Raw genomic sequence first — 21763 nt, forward strand, 5'->3', positions numbered from 1 at the left:
CAGTTGATGAGTGGTTTTAATGTGATTCCTCTATGCATGTATGAGGGCCTGTGATTGACAGTGAGATGGATAACTGTGTAGACAGAAATTTCTGTCCCACCTAGTCCTACAAGCATTCGGCCCCAAGGCTTACATTAATTGTAAACTATTTGGCCCACTAGCTCAGGCTTACCATTAACTAGTTCTTACAACTTAAATTAGCCCATATTCCTTCCTTCCTTCCTTCCTTCCTTCCTTCCTTCCTTCCTTCCTTCCTTCCTTTATTTTTTTTTCTGCTGGGTGTTACATTTATTACTAGAATAATCACTGCAACTTAAATATTACATACAATTCCCAACATTATGCAATTTAGAGTAAATATAGTTTTTAACCATACAATCGTCACAGAGGCTCTTGGGCTAGGGAGGCTGTACTATTTTAACCTTATGTTCTGTTTAACCTGAAGACACCATGTTAGATATCAAGATTGAACCAGAATTAGGTTTTGGGCAAATTGCCCTTCAGTGATTATATAGTGTTATGGCCAAATTCTACTTTGGGAAGTAGAGATGATTTTTTTTTTTTAATTTGAGACCCGACTACAAAGGATTTATATTCAAATCATAGTAAAGTCTTTCTGACGGTAAGTAATATAAATACAATCCCATCTTTATTTACCATTTTTTCTGATTTTTAGAATTAAGAAATGTAAGTATTTAGTAATCTGTAGTTCTTATTTATGTTTAGCCACGTGGCCTGGAACTTGCCTCAATGAGGCATTCTCATCTTGTGTTCTCTGCGTCTGGGTGGCAACTGCAGACTGAGCCTTCCCTCTTCCCAGAATTCTCCTAGTCTGGTCACCCCACCTATACTTCCTGTCTGGCTATTGGGCAATCAGCGTTTTATTAAACTAATGCAAGTGACAAATCTTTGCAGGGTACAAGAACATTATCCCACAGCATAACTGTCAATTAAGGTCACTTCCTAGATCTGTGTTACCTAAAACTCGTCTTTTTCCCCCATGGTCAGAAAAACAAGAGAATCCCAGATTGCTTTCTTTGTAAGCGAGCAATAATAACATTTGTGTTTCTTGAAATAGGAGAATTATTCTCCCATTATGGAGGATTTGTCTCCCTGGTGATCCAGTAAAGAAGTAGCAGTATCATAGAAAGGACTTGGCCATTAGAATTAAATGTAGACTTAATAGTTTTCATTCTCAATGAAAAGTTCAACAAAAGCCCCTAAATGACAATATCTAAGTTCTTTTAAAAAACAACAATAACAAACAAACACCCACCCCCAAACAAGAACAACAACAATAATAAAACAAATAGTCTTGAAATTTGTGTTGGTTATATGAAGGGGAATGCAGGGGAGAAAAAAATGGAGAATAAATTCTTTTTTTTTTGGAGACTTAAATATCTTTGTCCTTATGATTCATATAATGCTCACTAGTACCCAGTGGTCAGTACATGGTAAATTGAAGGCTCCCAGTCATGAATGATAGAAAATATTAGAGTATTAGAGCATTAGAGAGTAAAACATTGAGTGGTCTTAAATGATGAAATCGTGTATAATATCTTCAAACTTGTTCAGTCTGTGCATAGTGCTTTACCTATCTGGACAGTGCTACAAGGTCTGGCTAGAAATGAACGATGGTTTCCCACCTGCCTACCCACTCACCTACCTCCCTATCTCCCTGCTCTCCCTTTTTAATCCCTGCATTCTTTTTTTAAAATTTTAATCAAAATATAGTTATATCATCTTCTCCCTTTCTTCCCTCCAATCCATCCCACGTCACCTCTCTCCAAAGTTGATGACTTCTTTTTCTTTGATTACTATTATCACACACACACACACACACACACACACACAGACGTGCACGCGCACGCGCACGCACACACACACACACGCACACGCACGCGCACACACACACACACACCTTTTTGAGTCCATTTAGCGTTGCTTGTGTATGATTTCAGGGCTGACCACCTGGTGTTGGATGGCCTGTTTTGGGGTTCATCCCCGGGAAAGACCAGTTCTCCCTGTCTCAGCAGACAACAGTTGCTTGATGCTCGTTACCCAGTGGCAGAGCCCCGTGAGTTTTCTCCTTTCTATGTTAGCAAGTCTTTTGGTGTTGTCACTTTTCAGGTCTTGGTCAGGCAGCCATATTGGTGAGGTATCATTGGTATAGCTTCTCTGTCATTTCTAGGAGGCATAGTCTCACAACACTCTTGGTCCTGTGGCTTTTACAGTCTCTCCTCCATGGTGTTCCCTAAGCCTTTGGTACAGTTGTATGATGGATACCAGGACTGGATCCTTACCCTGTGATCAGTTGGTCTCTGCATTTTTGACCAGTTGTGCTTTTTCTGAAGTGGTCTCTGTCTGCTACAAAGAGAAGTTTCTCTGGCGAGAGAGAAGAGCTAGACTTACTGTGGTATCAGGTAGGCTTTATAATGCAGTCAGGAATCCTGGTGACGTAGTGAGGTGGAAGGTCCTCTAAGATCTGTGACCTTACTGGCCGAGTTTGTGTCTAGGATCAGGTGTGATTTCCCTTGTTTTGAGCAGGGCTTATGACCATTTAGACAACGGTTGGTTTGCCCCTGAGAGAGGAGTGCTAGTGTTGCCGTCCTGGTCATTGCTGGGGTTTGTAGGCGTTAGGGCTGGGTAGATAGATCTGTTAATGGCTTCCATCCTTTGCCAGCTTGCATAGCACCTGCCGAGTCCTTCATCTCAATCAAATCTGTAGCATCTTTAGTATTCGGGACTTACCCTCAACCTCTGGGAGGTAACCAAAGGCAAAAGCAATAGCCATTGTTGCTTTTAGAGTCTCTTGGACTACCAACAACTCAGAAGGAAGTTTCTCTTTCTTTCTTTCTTTCTTTCTTTCTTTCTTTCTTTCTTTCTTTCTTTCTTTCTTTCTTTTTTGTTAGATATTGTCTGTTCTTGGAGAGAGCATTGTCAACTCAAGTGGTGTAATTTCTTTTAAGATATGCACGCGCATGTCACATGCGTTCCACTCCTTAGAAGTGAGTCTTGCTCACGTGTCAGGTGCTAGCACCTGTGCTCAAGTCAAGCGGTAAAGAATGTGAGTCTTGTTCTTCCTGCTGGATCACTTTCTGGGTTTTGCCAGCTTAGCAGGGACAGGTGACCTCTGGTGTGCCGCCTATGGGCAGAGGAACAGCAGAATGGTGAGCTGTTAAGGGAGATGCTTGCTGTACTAATGCGAGTAGATGCTGGGTAGTGTGTCCACAGTTGCCAGAGATCAGTAACTGATGTAAAGTGGGCATGGCCAGCAGCTCCCCTGTGCACGCCAAGACTGCCACTTCTGTGGGGATTGGACGTTTTTCCCCTTTGGACCCCCTTTTGTCTCTTAATGTTTTAAGTGTCCATGCAATAGACTAGAGAATCTCTTGATGCCTCTAATTTGTCTGTCATAAGAATTGTAAATTACTTTTTTGTCCAGAGTTGGAAGAGTGATGACTCCCGGGTTTGGTCTCCTGTATTATTTCATTTTTTTTTTTTTTTTTGATTTTTCGAGACAGGGTTTCTCTGTGGCTTTGGAGCCTGTCCTGGAACTAGCTCTGTAGACCAGGCTGGTCTCGAACTCACAGAGATCCGCCTGCCTCTGCCTCCCGAGTGCTGGGATTAAAGGTGTGCGCCACCACCGCCCGGCTATACTTAGTACTTGTCTGCAAGTAAATGCCACGTGTCGGGTCTGCAAATGCTTCTTTCCGTCCTTTGCTTTTTGTGTGGAACCTTAAGGCCCCAGTCCTAATAGGTAGTGAAGGAGTGTTTTCAGGGCAATTACTTCTTCTTGTTTTCGTTTGTTAAATTAAAATATTCTTCATATTTTTCTCTCTTCTTTAAGATCAGAAATTTCATAGCTTTTCTTATCTTCCACAGCAGGAAAGAATTTAAGCTAAAAATCTTTTTCTCTGTGCAGTGCATGGAAATTTTAGTGGTATCTTGATAAAATTTTGCTGCAGTGAAATCCATGCATTCTAATATGATCTATATTAGGTTATATTGCTGGGTGAGTTTTCACATCTGAGGTTATGTCTGCTAGGTGGCCTTTCAAGTCTTGGTGAATTTTACAAGAGGCTGGTGATTTCAGGTCCCTGATTCCAACTGTGAACATCTTAGGAAGCACAAACACTTTTAGGATGCAGGTAGTCTCGTTACAACTGATCACCTTAGAAAATAATCTAGAGGCCAATGAGTGGCTTTGGTTTTATATTTTTTCAGGTCCATTATCATTCTTCTTTTCCCAGTTTGAAGAAGCTATGGAATACATGCTGAGGAGCAAGCCTCCACATTTTGAAAACGAGACCTAATTTTATTTTGTAATGAGGCTTTTTTTTTTTTCCAAAAGTTATTTTTCCATGTGAGGAAGTAGCTTCCGAGTCTATGAAGGGAGTTGTTAAGTAATTCGCTGTTAATGTTTGCAATGACAGCGCTAACAGAAGGCCACGCCAGTTTTAAAGTAGGTGGCCTTCCCAATCCCGAGTAGTTACTGAAGAAAGGCAGATGGACCTTTACTCAGAGAGGTGCCATTCACACGCTTCTGCAGAGTTCTCGTGTACCTCGGAACCAGCCTTGGCTCTTCCCTTGCCAACCCGCATGCCGCCTTGTATCTTTGCCTCCAGCCCATCTGTATGTGCAGAGATGCCCATGTGAGAAAATGCCTAATTAGACGACTGTATTTGGAAACAGGTGTCCCAAGCCTGGGCCCCATCCCAAGGGCTTTTTGCTCACTCCTGCTTTCTTGTTTTACCAGTTTTCCCATCTTATTTCCAGGACTCTGGGCTTGGCTCTGCTAGCTTTGTATTATTGCAACCAGCACAATTACAGAGGGGACAGTAAAGGAAGGCCATCTTGCTTGATATCAAGATGAAGGACTGCATAGAACATCAAAAATAGAACTGGCCATTATGTTAAACATTTAAAAAGCAGCTCTCTTAAAAACATTGGTTTTTCATCCCTTGATAGAACTGAAATTATATTTTAACATCAGATTGTTTTTGTACTATATGCTAAATCGCTTTTGTTTTCTGTCATCTTGTTGAAGTTTTTTCTTCCACTCTTTTCATGGTTACCTTTTGTGTTAGTTTGTGTGTAATTGGCCCCCATAATCTAACAGGTAGTGACACTATTAGGAGAGGTGTGGCTTTGTCAGAGTCAGTATGGCCTTGTTGAAGGAAGTGTGTCACTGTGAGGGCAGGCTTTGAGGTTTCCTATGCTCAAGCTACTCCCAGTGTTACAGTCAACTTCCTGTTGCATGGAAGATGTAGGACTCTCAGCTGCTTCTCCAGCACCATGTCTGCTGCATGCTACCATGCTCCCTGCCATGATGATAATGGACTGAACCTCTGAACTGTAAGCCACCCCAATAAGATGTTTCTCCTTTATAAGTGTTGCTGTGGTCATGATGTATCTTCACAGCAATAGAAACCCTGAGACACCTGTAAAATTTCTTAAGGAAAACAACGGAAAGATTAAGTAATCACATTAATTTGATTTTTTTTTCTGTATTTCTCTTTTGCACACTTTTAAGTAGACCTATCTCAACATATTTGAACCCATCTGTGGTTTGTTTTTGACAATCTGTCTCCCCCTCCTCAAGCCCCACACTTTCCTTGGTTTGAATAGCAAAGAAGATGTGATTGTTTTTTTGAAATAATGTTCCTTAGTTCTTCCCCTGTTCAGACCAGGTGTGGATTTGTGGACAATGACTTTGGGGCTCCATGGTCAGAGTTTATCCAGCTCTTCTGTCTCTTGTTGGAAATAATTACGTGCACAATTCTTTATTCCGAGCTGTTTTCTGCTCCAGAGATTTACGGTGTCTTTTCAAACAGTCCTGAGCAGGGAAGAACATGAGGTAGAATCATGTCAAATTTACTGGCGGTTGCTATCCCACGATTAAAGGATGCTTGGCTTTCAAGTGCCTCTTTATATCCACCTCGCACTAATTAGAGGGAAGAGGCCGTCCGAAAATACCGTTGTTAGGGTAAGGTTGGGGTCTGAGTGGTGGACAGTCACTGGGCTGAGGTAGGACGTTCCAGGGTTTGGCAGTATTTATGAGGATTACAGGTTAGAGAGAGAAGAATGAAGTAATGGCCCTCGCGACTCAGGAAAACAGTACCTGAAGGATGCTGAGGTTTTTCTGGATAGTTTTGGCAGTTGCAGTAGCAGCACTTGGACTTTAGGGGGCTGTGAGAAGGAAGGGGGTGGAAAGTAGGTTCTCCCTGGCCCAAGATGAACTATTTCTCTCTAAAAGACACAGCACGTTAAGAGTTTACTGATGAATGCTGCCATCCTTTCTTGTGGTTTGGGGACAGACTGATTGCTTTTCTGCTGCTGTGATAAAAACACCCTGATAAAAACAAGTTAGGGGAGAAAAGGGTAGACTTTGGCTTAAGGTGCTGGAGAGACGGAGTCCCTGATGGTGGAGAATGCATGGCAACAGTCAAGGAAAGGTAGCCGCAGGAGCAGGCATCTGGCGAATCGTATTGTCATGCACAGGAAGCAGAGAGGAAGTGGAACCGTGCTGTAAACCATGGGAGCCTGACCCTACGATGTACTTCCTCTAGCCAGGCTTCTCCCACCCAGTGATTCCATCACCTTCCCAAATACAACTGCTGGGGATTAAGTGTTCGATTCACAAGCCTATGGGGGCTGTTTCTCATTCCCACCACACTAGAGCACATACTTTTTAAAGGATTTATTTATGTGTATGGTGTGTGCCTGTGTGCGTGCGTGTGTGCGCATATGGACCTACATTAGATCCCCTGGAGCTGAAATTAAAGGCATCTGTGAGCCTCCCAAATAGGAAGCTCTCTTAAGAGCTAAGCCGCCTGTCCTACCTCATGGACTTACTGCTTAAAACTCAAACATTGCTCCGTATCAATTTGGGTTGGGCTGGGCTGAGAGATGTGTACAGAAGTCCTTAAACAAGGTAGAAGTATTTTCCTGGTTACTGCCCAAAGTCTGGACGATAGAGGCATAGTATCTCCTGCCATTGTCTTCTTCAGGCTCACTCAGCCTTGTGTATTTGTCATTGTCTGTGTGCCCATTGCAAGTCAGGATTGTCACCGGAGAGTAGATGTCAGCTACAGAGAGCAGAAGTAGAACAGAAGAGAAGAAAGGACACGGGGGAGGCTAGAGAGTAATTTTCCTATTCATCTTTCAGTTGTATTTCATTTCCAGGCTTAGTCACATGACTCCTGCCTCCAAGGAAGGCTGGCAAACAGTCTTTTATTTGGGTGGAATACAATTAATATTTTCAATAGGGAAAAATGACTTTTTTTCCAGCCTACTGGGTTATTAAATAACTATTATGTTACAAAGGTGTAGCACTGAATAATTTCCAAAGATAGATGGAAAGAATGGATGTTGGCCAAGTTCATGAGCATTTTCGGCTTTCTGGCTTGAGGAAACCAGTGGCATTGCCCCAGGATAGCTCAGTCATGCATTCATTAGAAATATGCCTAGTAGTACTGCAGTTTATGATAATGATAACTTACTACTAAGTGATTGCTAACGGTAAATGACCTGCCATTTATTTTAATAATAGTACCAGGGAATGTTTGGAAAGTTCTGTTGAGTCAGTGACTTTATCCAATCAGTTATCATCTCAGTTCGATTTTCCATTCTGTTTATTTAAATATCTATACCCAATTAGTCTTTGACTTTCCAATCTTTCTTACCAACTTCCCCTCATACTGAATTATGGGAGTCTTTGTTAGAATTAGCTTGGTATGACTGGTTGGCTTTCAGAATGAGTCAATTTTCAAAGTTATTTTCACCACCATGGGAATCTCAGGAGCCCTCTACCCGCGTCTTCTGTGGTACAGCAAATGCAACCACCCAAGGTGAAATTTGTGGCACTGTAAACCTGTGGAGAAGCTTTTACTTGACAACAGTAAGCCATGATAGCAATGTTAAACTCTATAAAACTAGGGTTGTTTTGACTGTGTACCAATTTAGTGTACTAAAAATATCCAGCTTAAAAAAAAAGGCAGAGCTTTTTCAGTGTGTACAGTTTGGGGATGGGCATGAGTTTTGGGAACTTAATCTTGATTTGGGACGGTGTCTGTGCGTCACACATTGATGATGAGATAGCCAGTGTATAATCGTGAGATCAAGGACTTCAGCCTCTCAAACTTGAGCCCTTTCAGTGCGTTCTGTGAATGGATGTTTCCTTGGTACTGGTTTCCTTCCGTCCGTTACAAGGATTGTAGGCACTTACCATCTAATGAAAACGGAACTAAAACAAGCGCTAATTAAAACTGTGTCAGAGGGGCTGGGGGGATGATGGCTCATTCAGTAAAGTCACCGCTGTGCAAGTTTGAGGACCTGAGTTCAGTTGTGAGATTCGGTACCTGTAATCCCAGCACCGAGGGAGGGAGGTTTAGGACAGCCTGCCTCGCCAGTCAGTGAGCTTCAGGTTCAGTGAGGGGTCCTGTCTCAAAACAATAAGGTGGAGGGATGAGAGGTGAGGTAAAATGAGATGAGAGATTACGTACAGTGGTTAAGAGCACTGGCTAATCTTTTAGAGGACCTGGATTCAATTCCTAGCACTCACGTGGTGACTCACAGTTAGTTCCAGGGGATCCGACACCCTCTCCTGGCCTTTACAGGGACTACATGCACATGGTGTACAGATCTACATGAACACAAACATCCATAAAATAAAAATGAATGAATCTTACAAAAGGAGACATAACCTCTGCTTCAGGTCAGTGAAAGTGAAGGAATAAAAAGATGGAGAGCCATTGTGGAATATAGCAGACACCAACTGGCCTCTCGCAGCACCTGCATGCACATGTGCACACCCACGTGCACATGTGCACACACCCATGTGATCCATCTTTACATATAAACTATGTCAAAGACTTTAGCACTGAAATTGGTTATAAGAATGATACCTAAAACAAATGTGATTAAAACACCATGAGTCACATTCTTTTTTTCTAAGTTTTGCAAGATAGGTCTTCTCTGTGCAACACTTAGTCCTTCTGGCTGGCCTGGAACTGACTCTGTAGATAGACCAGGCTGGTTTCATACTCACAGAGATCTAACTGCCTCTTCCTCCCGAGTGCTGGATTAAAGACATGTGCTTCCATTGCCCAGCATAAATCACATTCTTCAAATGATGCTTTTGCAGTTGAAAATGGAGTGTCTGCTTAAGCGTTCAGGACAACACGGCATTCCCCATGTTTTGTTATCCTTGTCTCTCCTATGATCTAGCCTAGGAAAAAGCAGATAGAGGGAAGAAATTCAGTCACTTGCTCACGAAGCAGATATCCAAATAGAGCATATTTTCATCAAAGAAGAGAATGACAGCAAGGGGAATGAAGCCAGTTCTTGGGTACAAACATTTAGTTGTGCTCTCCTAGTCCCATTTTATTCATACAGAGCGTGTCTGAGTATAGCCAGGTCTCATTTGCTGTTTGGGGAAGTGCTGTTTGTATGGTAGCAAAGCATATCTCATAGTACCAAATGCCATTAAGAAAATAAGTCAGTGAAGGCCTACGTGTTGAAGAACATGTGGTATGCTGGGAATTGTCCTCCACTGCCCACTTTTGGAATATAATACTCTCAAACATGAGTATCTTCTGTAAGTAATTCTGCTCTTAGGTAAATAAAGCCTTAAAGAAATTATCTACAAGGCCTATGTAGGGAGTGGTTTTAGTGGAAGTATTCATAGATGCAAAGTATCAAAAGTATAAAACTATCCGTCTGTAATAAACCAGATTAAATGAATCATGGAATTTTCATTAGTATTTGTCTTAGTTACGTGTCTACTGCTGTGATGAAACATCATGACTGAGGCAACTTATAAAAGAAAGTGTTTAATTTGGGGCTTACAGTTCCGGTGGGTAGAGCCCGTGACCATCATGGCAGTGAGCATGGCAGCAGGCAGGCATGCATGGCACGGGAGCAGTAGCTATGAGCTCCCATCTTGACCACAAGCATGAAGCAGAGAGAGCTAACTGGGAATGGTGTGGGCTTTGGAGTTCTTGGAGCCTGCCCCCAGTGACACACTTCCTGTAACAAGACCACACCCCCTAATCCTTCCCAAACAGTTCCACCATCAAGGGACCAGTTATTCAAACTTGAGACTTTATGGGGGGCATTCTCATTAAAATCTCTACAGTAGTTCACCCGACAGCAGCAAAGACAATATAGGCACAGCACGCCATAGGTGCATCTCGTAAACATGCTGAGAGGAAGAAGTCATAGAAAAGTCCATGTACTCGTATAAACTTCAAGCAAAGTTCAGCTTGTGGTTGTCTCTAAGGCAGCAGTTCTCAACAGCTACTTTGCTCTACAGGGATCCGTGGCAACATATAAGGGATATTTTTGGTTGTCACCACTTGGAGTAATGAGGAGAGACTATCGGCATCTAGTGACTCTAAGCCAGGAGATTGCTACGTACATCTAACAGGATGATTGTAATGTCTGAGGTTTATCTAGACTAAAACGTCGAAGGTGTAAGGTTGAACCTCTTAAGGGGGTGGGGAAGGAAATGAGCTTTATATAAAGACGTAGTAATGCTCTAGTTTGTTGTGGGGTATTATTTCAAGCTGTGTTACATTTGTTTATGCTTTAGACTGTTTGTTTAACCATGTAAAGAAGCGTTGCTTTTGTTTATGCTGCATTTGTTTAACCCTGGGAAGCTGTGATTCTTTGCCTGCCTAAAACACCTGATAGAGCTGAACGGCCAGTCGCAAGGCAGGAGCAAGCACAGGCGGGGCTGGCAGGCAGAGAGAATAGACAGAAAGAGAACTCTGGAGTGGGGGGAATAGGGGTAGGAAGAGGAGCAAGAAAAAGAGGAGCAAGATAGAATAAGGAGAGGAGGATGCTAGGGGCCACCCAGCCAGCCACAGAGTAAGAGTTAAACTAAGATATACAGAAGTAAGAAAAGAAAACAGCCCAGAGGCAAAAGGTAGTTGGGATAATTTAAGTTAAGAAAAGCTAGCTAGAAATAAGCCAAGCTAAGGCTGGGCATTCATAGGAAATATTAAGTCTCCGTGTGTGATTTATTCGGGAGCTGGGTGGTGGGGCCCCTAAAAAAGCCAAGAGTCCAAAGAGTCAAAAGAGTAAAGACAAACCAACAACACTAGTTTGTAGCTTGACTGGAATTCATGTACAATTTATCCTATTCTGTAAACTGTATTTCCCCTTTACTCTGTATTTCACAATGCAACAATAAGAAAAAATAAAAAGAAAAGCAATAAAATGATTGGGGGTTTGTTTTTGTTACAAGGCTGGGCGAATAGACTGTGGCCTCACTCCACTTTCTTCAGGAGTATGGGAAGGCGTCTCTGCGGGTGACCACCGAGCAAGTCTTTTTAAAAGATCTTAAGATTCAGTGACAAAATGTCTCGGCATTTTTAGTTTACGGTCTAAGGAGGGGATTCTGAGACTGTAGTCAGGAGATACCATGTTTACTTATGATGTCAAATTATGTTTTAAGTAAAGATTTTAGAAGAGTTACCTGAAGTCATTTTTTTCTCACCCAGTTTTCACACACACACACACACAAAGATATGCTATATATCTTTATACACACACACATATATATATATATGCACAAACAGAAGATATGTATATAAAGAACTTAAGGAATGCCAAGGAAAAGATAAGCATTCAGATTGTCCCCAGGCTTTCTGAGAAGAGGAGACTGTCATCTTGTGTTTGCCTGCACATCTTTTGTGCACATTGTATGGCGCCTGACACACGGCAGATGCACGGGCGTTGAGTTAAAGTGAGCCCCACCTTCTTTTAGTCTCAGTTTTACTTTATGAGACCAGTTATTCTACCCCTTGGTTAGTTGCATATCACAGGTGGATATTTGTCCCCAGAAAGATGTATCGTTGACTTGGGAGCTACATGAGCCCTTTGGTATTATATGGAATTACTTGCTGTATAGTTTTTGCTCTTCTGAGAAGCAAATTGCACGTTTGGATTTGACGTACAAAAATGAGTTGGGGGAATATTGGTGTGGGAGTTTATCAGTTTTGTTTTTGTTGTGGCTACGTATCTGAGAAGAGATCTTAAAGGAGGAAAAGCTACCCATTGACCTCCTTCTGTGGTGCTCCACCTTCTGAAGTCTCTCGAACATACACATAATGTCTACAGCCGAAGGCTTATGTGTTCAGCACCCGAGCCTGTTGGGACATTTCAGATTGAGATCATAATGGGGACCAGCAGACGGCAGAGAGAACCTCTGCTCATTGCACATCTATAAAAGTAAAACAGGGAGGAAAAAGGGCGGGGAGATAGAGTAGATTCTAGCCCGTTGTGCAGTTATGAGGAGGTTGTGGCTGGCTGGGTGGGGCTTCCCTGAGCAAAGTTATGTGTTATAGAAACCCCAGGTTGGCAGGAAAAAGCCCGACTTCAGACCTCTTACCCTTAGGCACTGGCAGATCCACAGCTCAGCACGAAAATCCGTGGTGAGTCCCAAGTGGCTGCTGGGAGCTGACAATCAACTGTGCTTCTCTGGAAGGGAAGTCTGAGTGTCACATCTCCATGGCTGCTGCGGTGAGTCAACACAGCAGAGTGTAAGTCCAAAGATACTAGATGGAAAATTCCAGAAAGAAGTTTAAAATTGCATGCTGTTCTTAGCAGCAAAATGAAAGCTTGTGTTGCCTTGCTCTCTCCTATAGTGTCCGAACTCCTTTAGGTCTGGTCTGTATGCTGTGTGTACACTCTCTCTGCTCACTAGGGTCATTTAGTGGCTGTCATTGTTTCCAGATCTGTCACAGTATCATATTGCTTATGATCAAGTGATCTTTATTTTGACAGTAGCCTGAAGGGCACCAAGCTAGTGATGTGGGCAGTTTTACCCCAGTGTATTTATCCTATTGAGTCATTCTATTTTATTATTTGTTTATTAATTGCTTGCTATTCTAATTTATGAATTAAGCTTTGCCATAAGAATGTATACACAAGATAAATATGCCACATACAGGCACATTTGTTGCTATCTGAAGTTTCAGAAACTCATTGAGGGTCCTAGAATGTTCCTCCAGAAGATGAAGGTGTACTTAGTCATTTACAGTTAGGGTCTGGGAGTAACGGGACTGCCAGTAACAGACATTCTGTGTATCTGCATGTAAATAGCTAGCATTTAGACTGGGCCTGAGTCCCTGCTGCTGTTCATCTCTGCTTGCTCAGTGAAGAAGAGCTGCCTGTGGATTCATCTGAAGACCCCTAGACGGAAGTGCTGTGATTTGGAATCTATCCCCTGAAGAATTTGTATACTAAAACTTTCATCGTCAGTGTAATGGCACTGGACATGGGACACTGAGAGATGCCTGGGTGTATATGAGGGCGTGAGGATGGGGTCTTTGGAAGATTTTCCCCTGTAGAAAGAGACGCCAGGAGGCTTGCTTCCTGTCTTATTGTCTGCCGTGTGAATGTTGGCAAAAAGGCCGCCCTCTGTAAGGTAAGTCAAAGCAGTTTTCCCCGGAGTTTGACTGTTGTCGGCCTCTGAGCAGAGTCTTCCCCAGAACCTGACCGTTGTTAGCATCCTGATGCAGGATTTCTCACCTCCAGTACCGTGAGAAAATTTCTATTGTGCGAGACACTCTTCTGTGCTAGTGTTGTGGCAAAGTAGACTAACATGGTGAGGGGGAAAAAGATTAGGATTAGTTGTAGACAAAGAGCATATGCCAACAAAACTTTCGTAGTTCCTATGGAAAGAAAATGCTAAATTCCAAGTAAAGCAGAGAGGGGATAGGCATTTAAAAGGTGCAAGCTAGTTTGTAGATAAAAACAGGATTACGTGGCTAAGGTTTTTCCTAAATGCTTTTAACATACTGCCAAATGGCATTTAAAATGAAAGAACAAAACGCCATGTATTTTATATTAGGCATTCTTAATCTGAAGTTAGCAGGTCCAAAATGGAGCATAAATTGAACAGATACAAGAAATAAAAGTAAATGTGTTGTACAGGGGTGATGCTCTCTGCAACCTTAAGCATTGAAAAACTCAATGAAGTCAAAGTTACTCAAAGACCGCAAAGGCCTTTGTGTGTTCTCCACTGTCTTCTCCAAGGCTTGGAATAGATCAACCGTGGTCTAGACACTCCTGTATAGAGGATGGGAAAACCTTTAGGTACAGACACATTACCAGGGGTATATGGCTCCTAAAGCCAGAACAAACAGAAGCAGTGATATGGAGGTAGAGATGAGGGTAGGGTGGAAGGGGGTGGAGCAAACCAAACCAGCTTCACAACCAGGAGGCTGCCCCAGGAGATAAGTCCTCACTTCTTGTGGGTGTGGCTCAGGAGGCTGTGGCTCTCTTGTAATATGGGGATGCATTACAAAGAGGTTTTGAGAGTCTGGAACAAAAGAAGTCCTGTTGTGTGGCTCTAGACTGCTTTGGGGATTAAGTAACATTCATATGGTTCTGGTCAGGAAGACAGAAGGGAAGTACTTTTAGACCAAAGGTTTAGAGTACAATTGTGGTACTGTGATTTTACGAGATCCTGGCAATGCAGAATGGTCAGGCTTAAGAACGTGACTTGGTTTTCTGCGGTCAGGTGTCAATGAGCACTGGGTCACAGCCATGCACCAGGGCCTTTTTTTGGACTTCTCTCCTGAGCTTCGGGACAAGGGCTCTTCAGGGGCCCTGCGGTAGTCCCCGGACTTAGCTGAGACCTGCAGCCGTTAAGGAGCCAGAAGCGCACTGCCGTGCATTCTAACTGGTTAGCTAGATGTAGGATGAAGATGGAATGACACATTTAGTTCCTGAACCCCTATGAAACACCGGCCGTGGGCAGGCACAGATGCAGTAGGGGTTGGCTGTGCGACGTCTTAGGAATTGTGCTCCTTAAGATACATGGGAGCCATTGAGCCGATTGCTGGCTTATCATTCCTCAGCAGCTATGCAGACTAAAATTCAACCAAGTGGTGAGTGATATTGGAAGTAAATAACACTAGGAAAATGTGCCTGGGTTATAGGTTTTGGTTGGCAATAAGAGGTTTAAAAACTCTTTAAATTCTGGTTTGCCTTTGCAGAATCATTGATGCTTTCCCAGCAGAGAAAGCCTTCATATGCTAGGCGAGGAACAGTCTGTAAAAAGGATACTGAAGTTCTGTGACTTCTTTGGGGCAGATTGGGGAGCTGTCTGTCTCATTACAATAAGATGATAAGGGTAAATTTTTACTAGTAGCACTCTTAATAATGTTTGCTCCTAGATGCTTTAAATGCTTTTATTAAAGCACTTACTCCATTCTGATTCTGTAGGTCTGAAAAACATCCTGCTTGACTTGCATTCAAGGTATTATAATATATACTGTGGCATATGAGGACACTGTTAGCTTCCTATGGCTGCTCTAACAGATTAACACAATCTTTTTGACTTAATGCAATATAAACTGTATTCTCTTGCAGTTTTGGAGAGGGAGAGCCTGAAGTGAGTTTTAATGGGATAAGTTCAAGGTGGTTGCAGAGCCATGTTCTTCCTGGAGTTTCTAAGAGGGAATCCATTCCTTGACACCTTGAACTTGTTGCAGTTGTCTGTGTTCCTTAACTTGTGGTCTTTCCCAGCATTGCCATCCTTCCAGCTTTTGTTGGTGCTGTAATCTTTTCTGTGACTATGCCGTCCCTAGTTCTCATCTCCCAGGTAACCTTTGGTTAAATCAGGCCTGTTTGCATAATTGGGGATATGCATAATCAAGTTTCAGTGGCAAGATCCTGAATCCTGTCTGCGGAGTTCTGCATGTGAGGTAGCTGTGTGAGTTTGGTTTCTGTTGCTGTGATGAAACACCACAGTGAAAAGCAACTTGGAGAGGAAAGGGTTTAATTTGGCTTAGATGTCCCAGTCAACCCATCACTGAGGGAAGTCAGAGCAGGAACCTGGAGGCAGGAACCGAAGTAGAGGTCTTGGAAGAAGGCTACCTACTGGCTTGCATTCATGCATTCTCTTGGCTTGTTCAGCTTGTTTTCTTATACAGCCCTGAATCACCTGCCCAGTGGGGCACTGTTCACGGTGGGCTGCGCCCTCTAATACCAATCTTTAATCAAGAAAATGACCCACAGAGTTCCTACATTCTTTTTTTTTTTTTTAAATTATTTATTTATTATGTATACAATATTCTGTCTGTGTATATGCTTGAGGGCCAGAAGAGGGCACCAAACCCCATTACAGATGGTTGTGAGCCACCATGTGGTTGCTGGGAATTGAACTCATGACCTTTGGAAAAGCAGGCAATGCTCTTAACCTCTGAGCCATCTCTCCAGCCCCCGAGTTCCTACATTCTTTTAGCGGGGTTCTTCTTTCAATTGAGAGTCCCAGGTCCAAGATGACCCTAGCTGGTGTCAAGTTGACAAAACGCTGATCTTGTAACTGGCTGTGGATGTTTTGAGGTATAGCCGAGGGAACATTGTTCTGCTTACGATAACATCCGTGGGTGGAGACTACACCTCAGTGCAGTCTGTCCTGGAGGAGAGCACCAGTGTGAGCAAACCTGATGTTGGAGCTGGAATGCCAGCATCACACCAAAGTTAAGAATTTGTCATGTGAACTCTGCATCCTGCACATGGGCTCTGTAGATACTAGCTCTAGAAATGGATTCAGGAGCAGATTGAACATGACCACTGTGGAGAGGAGTGGTATTGACTCCCTCTGACTGTTAAGGAAGACTCCAGCATGAACATACACTATGAACTGTGTGGAATGCTGAGTTGTCTGTAGTCAAGATAAAGGAATGAAAAGTTTCAAGATAGAGCAAGCCAGAGATGGGACCAGAAACAGGACTGTGCTTTCTGAGGCCCTGCTTGTACTGGCCTTCCTCTCCCAGCCAGGCCCCACCTCCTAAAGATTTCACAATTCCCCCAAACAGCACCACCATTTAGGACCATGTGCTCAAATATAGTGACTTGTGGGGGACATGGGGACATTTCATATTTGAACCTATATGCCTGTCTGTGTGTATGTACATATATGTATGTATATATATATGTGTGTATGTATGTATGCCATAAACAGTTTAATTAACACAGGTAGTGTTTGTTGTGTTGTTTCTGACAATTCTGAGGAGTAAGACAAAGTTGCATGTCTTGAAATCTAGACAATGAGAGTTTATATTGATTTCTTTTTACCTCTAATAAAATAATGTCTTCAAGTAGAGTAAGAATCTGACTAATGTCCCTGACTTTCCTGGCAGGTGAATTAAAGTTTTAGATTTAATAGACATGTTAAGAGCTGTCCTCATTCCCATTTATACAGTAAATAGTCACAGTATGGAATATAATAGAACAGTTACACTGTGAAATCTATGTGACTTTTGGGAATGCCCCTAAAGACAGATTATCTCTTGAAATTGGCTCTCAGGTAAGAATAAGATGGCATCTCTTTGGTTTGGGTTATTTAATCTGGGGATTGCACAGTGTAATTTTTCCTGTCACTTTCAAGACTTCCTTCTGTAATATTCCCTGGTGTCCCTTCCTGTGAGTCCCCCAGAAGAGACTCCATTTTTCTAACCATATTCTTGCTCATGCCCTGTGCTCTTGTGTCAGGCTGCATTGCCTAGCTTGCTGCACAGTCAGGAGCTGGACCTAGGCTCCACCTCTCTCCTGCTTTGCCATCTAGGCACTTGTCAAGTTTGGGCTCTTTGATTCCAGTTCCTCTCCTCCCTTCCTTTCATCCTCCCCACCCCTGCTGACAGTATCTTTTTGTGCCAAGAAAGACCCACGTGATCTATTTGCATTGTAGAGTTTTCCACCAGTCAGATTATTACTCGATTATATCACAGCCTTGGAATTGTTTAATATGCTTTTCTAACCTGGGCCCCACTGTAATCTCACCCAGGAGAGCAGCCATGACCGCTTTTTGATGACTTCACCCCGTCACCACCACCACAAACGCTAACTAAGGCTGCTATCACCACCAGCACTACCTTCTTCCCTCTTTCTTCTTTTTCCCCTCGCCCTTTCAATTCCTAGGTGCCAATCACTGTAGCTCTGGTGTCCTGGAAATTGCTATAGAGACCACGCCCACCTCAGACTCAGACATTTGCCTGTCTGTGCCTCCCTAGTGCTGGGTGAAATGTTGATTCTAGTTCTAGTTTTTCAAAGAAGGACCTATTGATGCTCCCTACTCATGATGTCCTTACATACTGGGAAACTCAGGATAAGTCAAAACTGCACTGAATAATCCAGCCCGCCAAGTATCACTACTTAACAGCACAGCATGTTGCAGAGTGTCAGTTATTTCCCTCACGACTGTACAACTGACTGACGGGGAGCTGTGGCTCTTTGTCAATGCTCAGCATCTCCAGTGAGTGCTTGATGGCACACTCCTAGGCTAGGACCAACACTGGGAATATGGATTTGTGCCACTCACTGTAGCGTCCCAACATCATTAAACTGAAATATTGTAAGCTGGGGACTGTGTTGGCTTTTTGTTTCTGACAAATCGCCGAGATCACTAACTTATGAAGAGAAAAGGTTGCTTTGGCTCACAGTTTGGAAGTCTCCAGTCTGTGCTGTTTGCCTCATTGCTTTTGGGTTGCGAGGAGGCATATCATGGTAGGAGTGTGCACTGGAGCTGATCTGGTTACATTACAACCTAGGGAACAAAGAGAAGGAAGGGAAAGGTCAAGATTTACCTGGTACTTTCTTCATAAGTAGACATGGATTGGTAATTTTAGACAGTAATACTGTAAAGGTGACATTCTGTTCTCAGTGTGTCTCATGAGGTACATGGTGTCTGTAGTTTATTCCATTATTGATGATTGTGTTTCCTCAAGTTAGAAACCTGAATTCTGTTTTCTTGCTTTGTTCAAAACTCATGAATTGTGCACATTAAGAGCCCATAATATCCCTTATGAATTCAATATTGGGAAGTCACTACTGACCTGTACCCCTCCCCCCAAAAAATCACTTGATGCCATTAGTAGCCTCATTCTGAATGTATTACTTGGGGCAGTACACAATTACATTTTGTTCAGAAGGTGGCTGGAATCAAAATGGATCCAGTGAATTTGAGTACTACCAGAGCTAGAGTCAAGGCCTGTATCTTACAGGATTTTCATGGTGTCTTTCATGACTTTACTGTTGTAGGATGTGGTGGCTATTTTTTTTCTTTCTTTGTTTTTTTTTTTTTTGTTTGTTTGTTTTTTTAAGACAGTGTTTCTTTGTGTTGCTTTGGAGCCAGTCCTGGAACTAGCTCTTGTAGACCAGGCTGGCATCGAACTCACAGAGATCCGCCTGCCTCTGCCTCCCAAGTGCTGGGATTAAAGGTGTGGGCCACCACTGCCCGTCTATGGCTATTCTTGGCTATATCCGGAATTAACAAAAATCCAAGTGGCTGGGTATATTTTTTTCTTAATTAAATCATTTGAAGTGGGAATCCAGATCTTTTGAGGTGGGAAGCTCTGCCTTTAATATGGGCCACACCTTCTGGTAGCAGCCAGTATAAGGGATGTGGAAGAAGGAAGCTTTCTCTCTCTGCCTGCTTGCCCTCACTCTCAATGACAATCCTTCCCTTCACTGGCATTAGAGCCTATTTTTCGTGATTCTGGTATATGATGAAGACCAACCGAGACATCAAGCCTCATGGATTGAGCAAACTGGATTCTTGGACCTTGTGTTGGTAGACATTGTTGGAGTAGGTAGACCACAGCCTGTAAGCCCCTCTCAATCGTGTTCCTCTTGAGAACCCTGACTAACATATAGGGGAATTTCATTCCTTTAGTTAATTGAGGATATGTTTAACTACAGGCATTATAGACTCCTGTTGTTACAAAGAAGCTACCAGAATTCTGTGACTAATTAAGGCAGTTTGGGGCAAAAGCTTTTAATACGACTGGCAGTTAATACAGTGTCAAGGGGCTTTCAATGTGTCTCTTAAATCCCAATGTAGCTACTTAACAAGAAGAGGCACTACTTGTAAACTTGTAAGAAGTTCTGACTATTTTTTAAAAGGCCTTTTGTTTCATGGATACTTTCTTGGCAAACTTAGCTGCAGGGCATTCAAGATTTTAGCAACTTCAGAACAGAACCCTAAAGCCTTCAGAAGGTTCTTGTAACAATGTAGACACGGGGTGATTAGCTTCATGAGCAAGTGTTGGAGGAAATGAGAAGAAGGAAGAAACTTTTTGAGGTTTGGTGACCAGGTCTCTTGTGCAATTCTAAAAAATGTTTGTAGAGGTGGAAATGAAGGAGAGGTTAGATTTACCTGACTTGTAAGTTAGCGGTCCAGTTGGGCATGATGTTGTCTACTTGAAATCCTAGAACTTAGGAGGCAGGGGTATGGTGATTTGAGATCAGTCTGTGCTACATAGAGGATTCATAGCCAGCATATGGGTTCTAAAGAAGACCCTTTCTAAAACACGTAATGGCCAAGACAAATGAGTATGCTAAGTGGGACAGTGTTCTAGTTTGCCTTCTTTTGCTGTGATAAATACCATGACCACAAAGCAACTTGGGGCGGAAGGGGTTTGGCTTAAGCTTCCAGATTCAGTTCCATCATTAAGGGGAGTCTGGGCAGGAATTCAGGGCAGGGGCTGATGGAGGAAGCTGCTTTCTGGCTTACACCCAAGTTTACTCAGCTCGCTTTCTTTACCTCCCAGGACCACCTGCTCAGGGTGACACTGCCCACAGTGGCCTAGGCCCTCCCACATCAGTCATTACTGGAGAACCCTTCCACAGGTCTACTTCCAGGCGAATCTTATGGAGGCGTTCTCAGTTAGGGTTTCCTTTGCACCGGGGGCTCTAGTTTGTGTCAGGCTAACAAACAACTAACTAGCACAGAGAGGGAGCAGTGAAACGGAGTAGTTTGGGGATCAAAGAAAATGACCTTGGCTTCAGACGTGCGAATGGAAGGTGGAGCCCAAAGCAGCATTTCTGTTGGAGGTTTGAAGGGCAGGTCTGTCTCTGTTTGTTTCACGGTTGCCCCTGCTGCTCAGAGCTCCGCCCACCCCAGAGTTAGCATTGGGGCTTATTTATCAGATGGATGGCTACAGTTTTGAGAATCATCCAAGGACAGAGTATTGCTGTGGGACCCTCTTGCTCCCATTGATTCCTTACATGCGTGTTCCAGTTTCCTGTTTTCACAGAATCACAGGGTTAGAAACAGTGGGCGAAGAACCAAGCATGCATGTATACATACACATATATGTAGATACTTGCATCTTTATTATTATTTACATGCCATGATTAATACCTTCTACATGTGACAGCCATTCCTCTCGTGAACTGTGGTTACCTGCTTGACACCAGCATAAAAATCAAGCCAGTCAACATTCCAGCGTGAATGGGAGGGGCTGACAAGATCTTAGCTCTTGTGGAGGATCTTAGCAGTTGATGGCTTCTGGAAGAGGATTTTTCCTCAGGAGTGTAGCTCCTGTATGCTGCACATTTTCAGTGAACAACACAAGAACCACGTACATATAAATGGCACTAATTGGATTCAGTGGGTTAATACAAATAAAGGGACATGAAGTTAGGAGGATGCTTTGGGACACTTCAGGAAAAGTCCAAGTTGTGTGGGTATGAGTTGTATTTATCTGAAATTCTCAAAGAATATATGAAAAATTTGGGCTGGAGAGATGGCTCAGAGGTTAAGAGCACTGGCTGTTCTTCCAGAGGTCCTGAGTTCAATTCCCAGCAACCACATGGTGGCTCACAACCATCTGTACTGAGATCTGGCGCCCTCCTCTGGCGTGCGGGCATACATCAAGGCAGAATGTTGTATACATAATAAATAAACAAATAAAAATTAAAAAAAAAGAAAAAAAAGAAAGGGCTTTTTTTAAAAAAA

The 21763-nt window shown here is 42.9% G+C and overlaps 1 protein-coding gene across 4 annotated transcripts in view; it reads left to right on the top strand.

The window, feature by feature from the left end:
- Positions 1-21763, top strand: part of Arl15 (ADP ribosylation factor like GTPase 15) — a 357153-nt gene that overhangs the window by 16474 nt on the left and 318916 nt on the right. Inside the window, exon 1 of one of the 4 annotated variants that reach the window (XM_050152827.1) lies at positions 12387-12531. The exons of 2 other annotated variants lie outside the window; for them this stretch is intronic. In XM_050152827.1, coding sequence (XP_050008784.1) covers positions 12520-12531 — 12 coding nt within the window. In that variant the 5' untranslated portion in view covers positions 12387-12519. Of the gene's footprint in view, positions 1-12386; positions 12532-21763 lie in introns of those variants that run through there. One more of the 4 variants, XM_050152825.1, reaches the window with a different exon arrangement.

The sequence above is a fragment of the Alexandromys fortis genome, unplaced genomic scaffold (genome assembly GCF_014885135.2).
Source record: "Alexandromys fortis isolate MF-2015 unplaced genomic scaffold, M_Fortis_MF-2015_v1.1 scaffold_73, whole genome shotgun sequence".
In the NCBI taxonomy this organism is placed as follows: domain Eukaryota; kingdom Metazoa; phylum Chordata; class Mammalia; order Rodentia; family Cricetidae; genus Alexandromys; species Alexandromys fortis.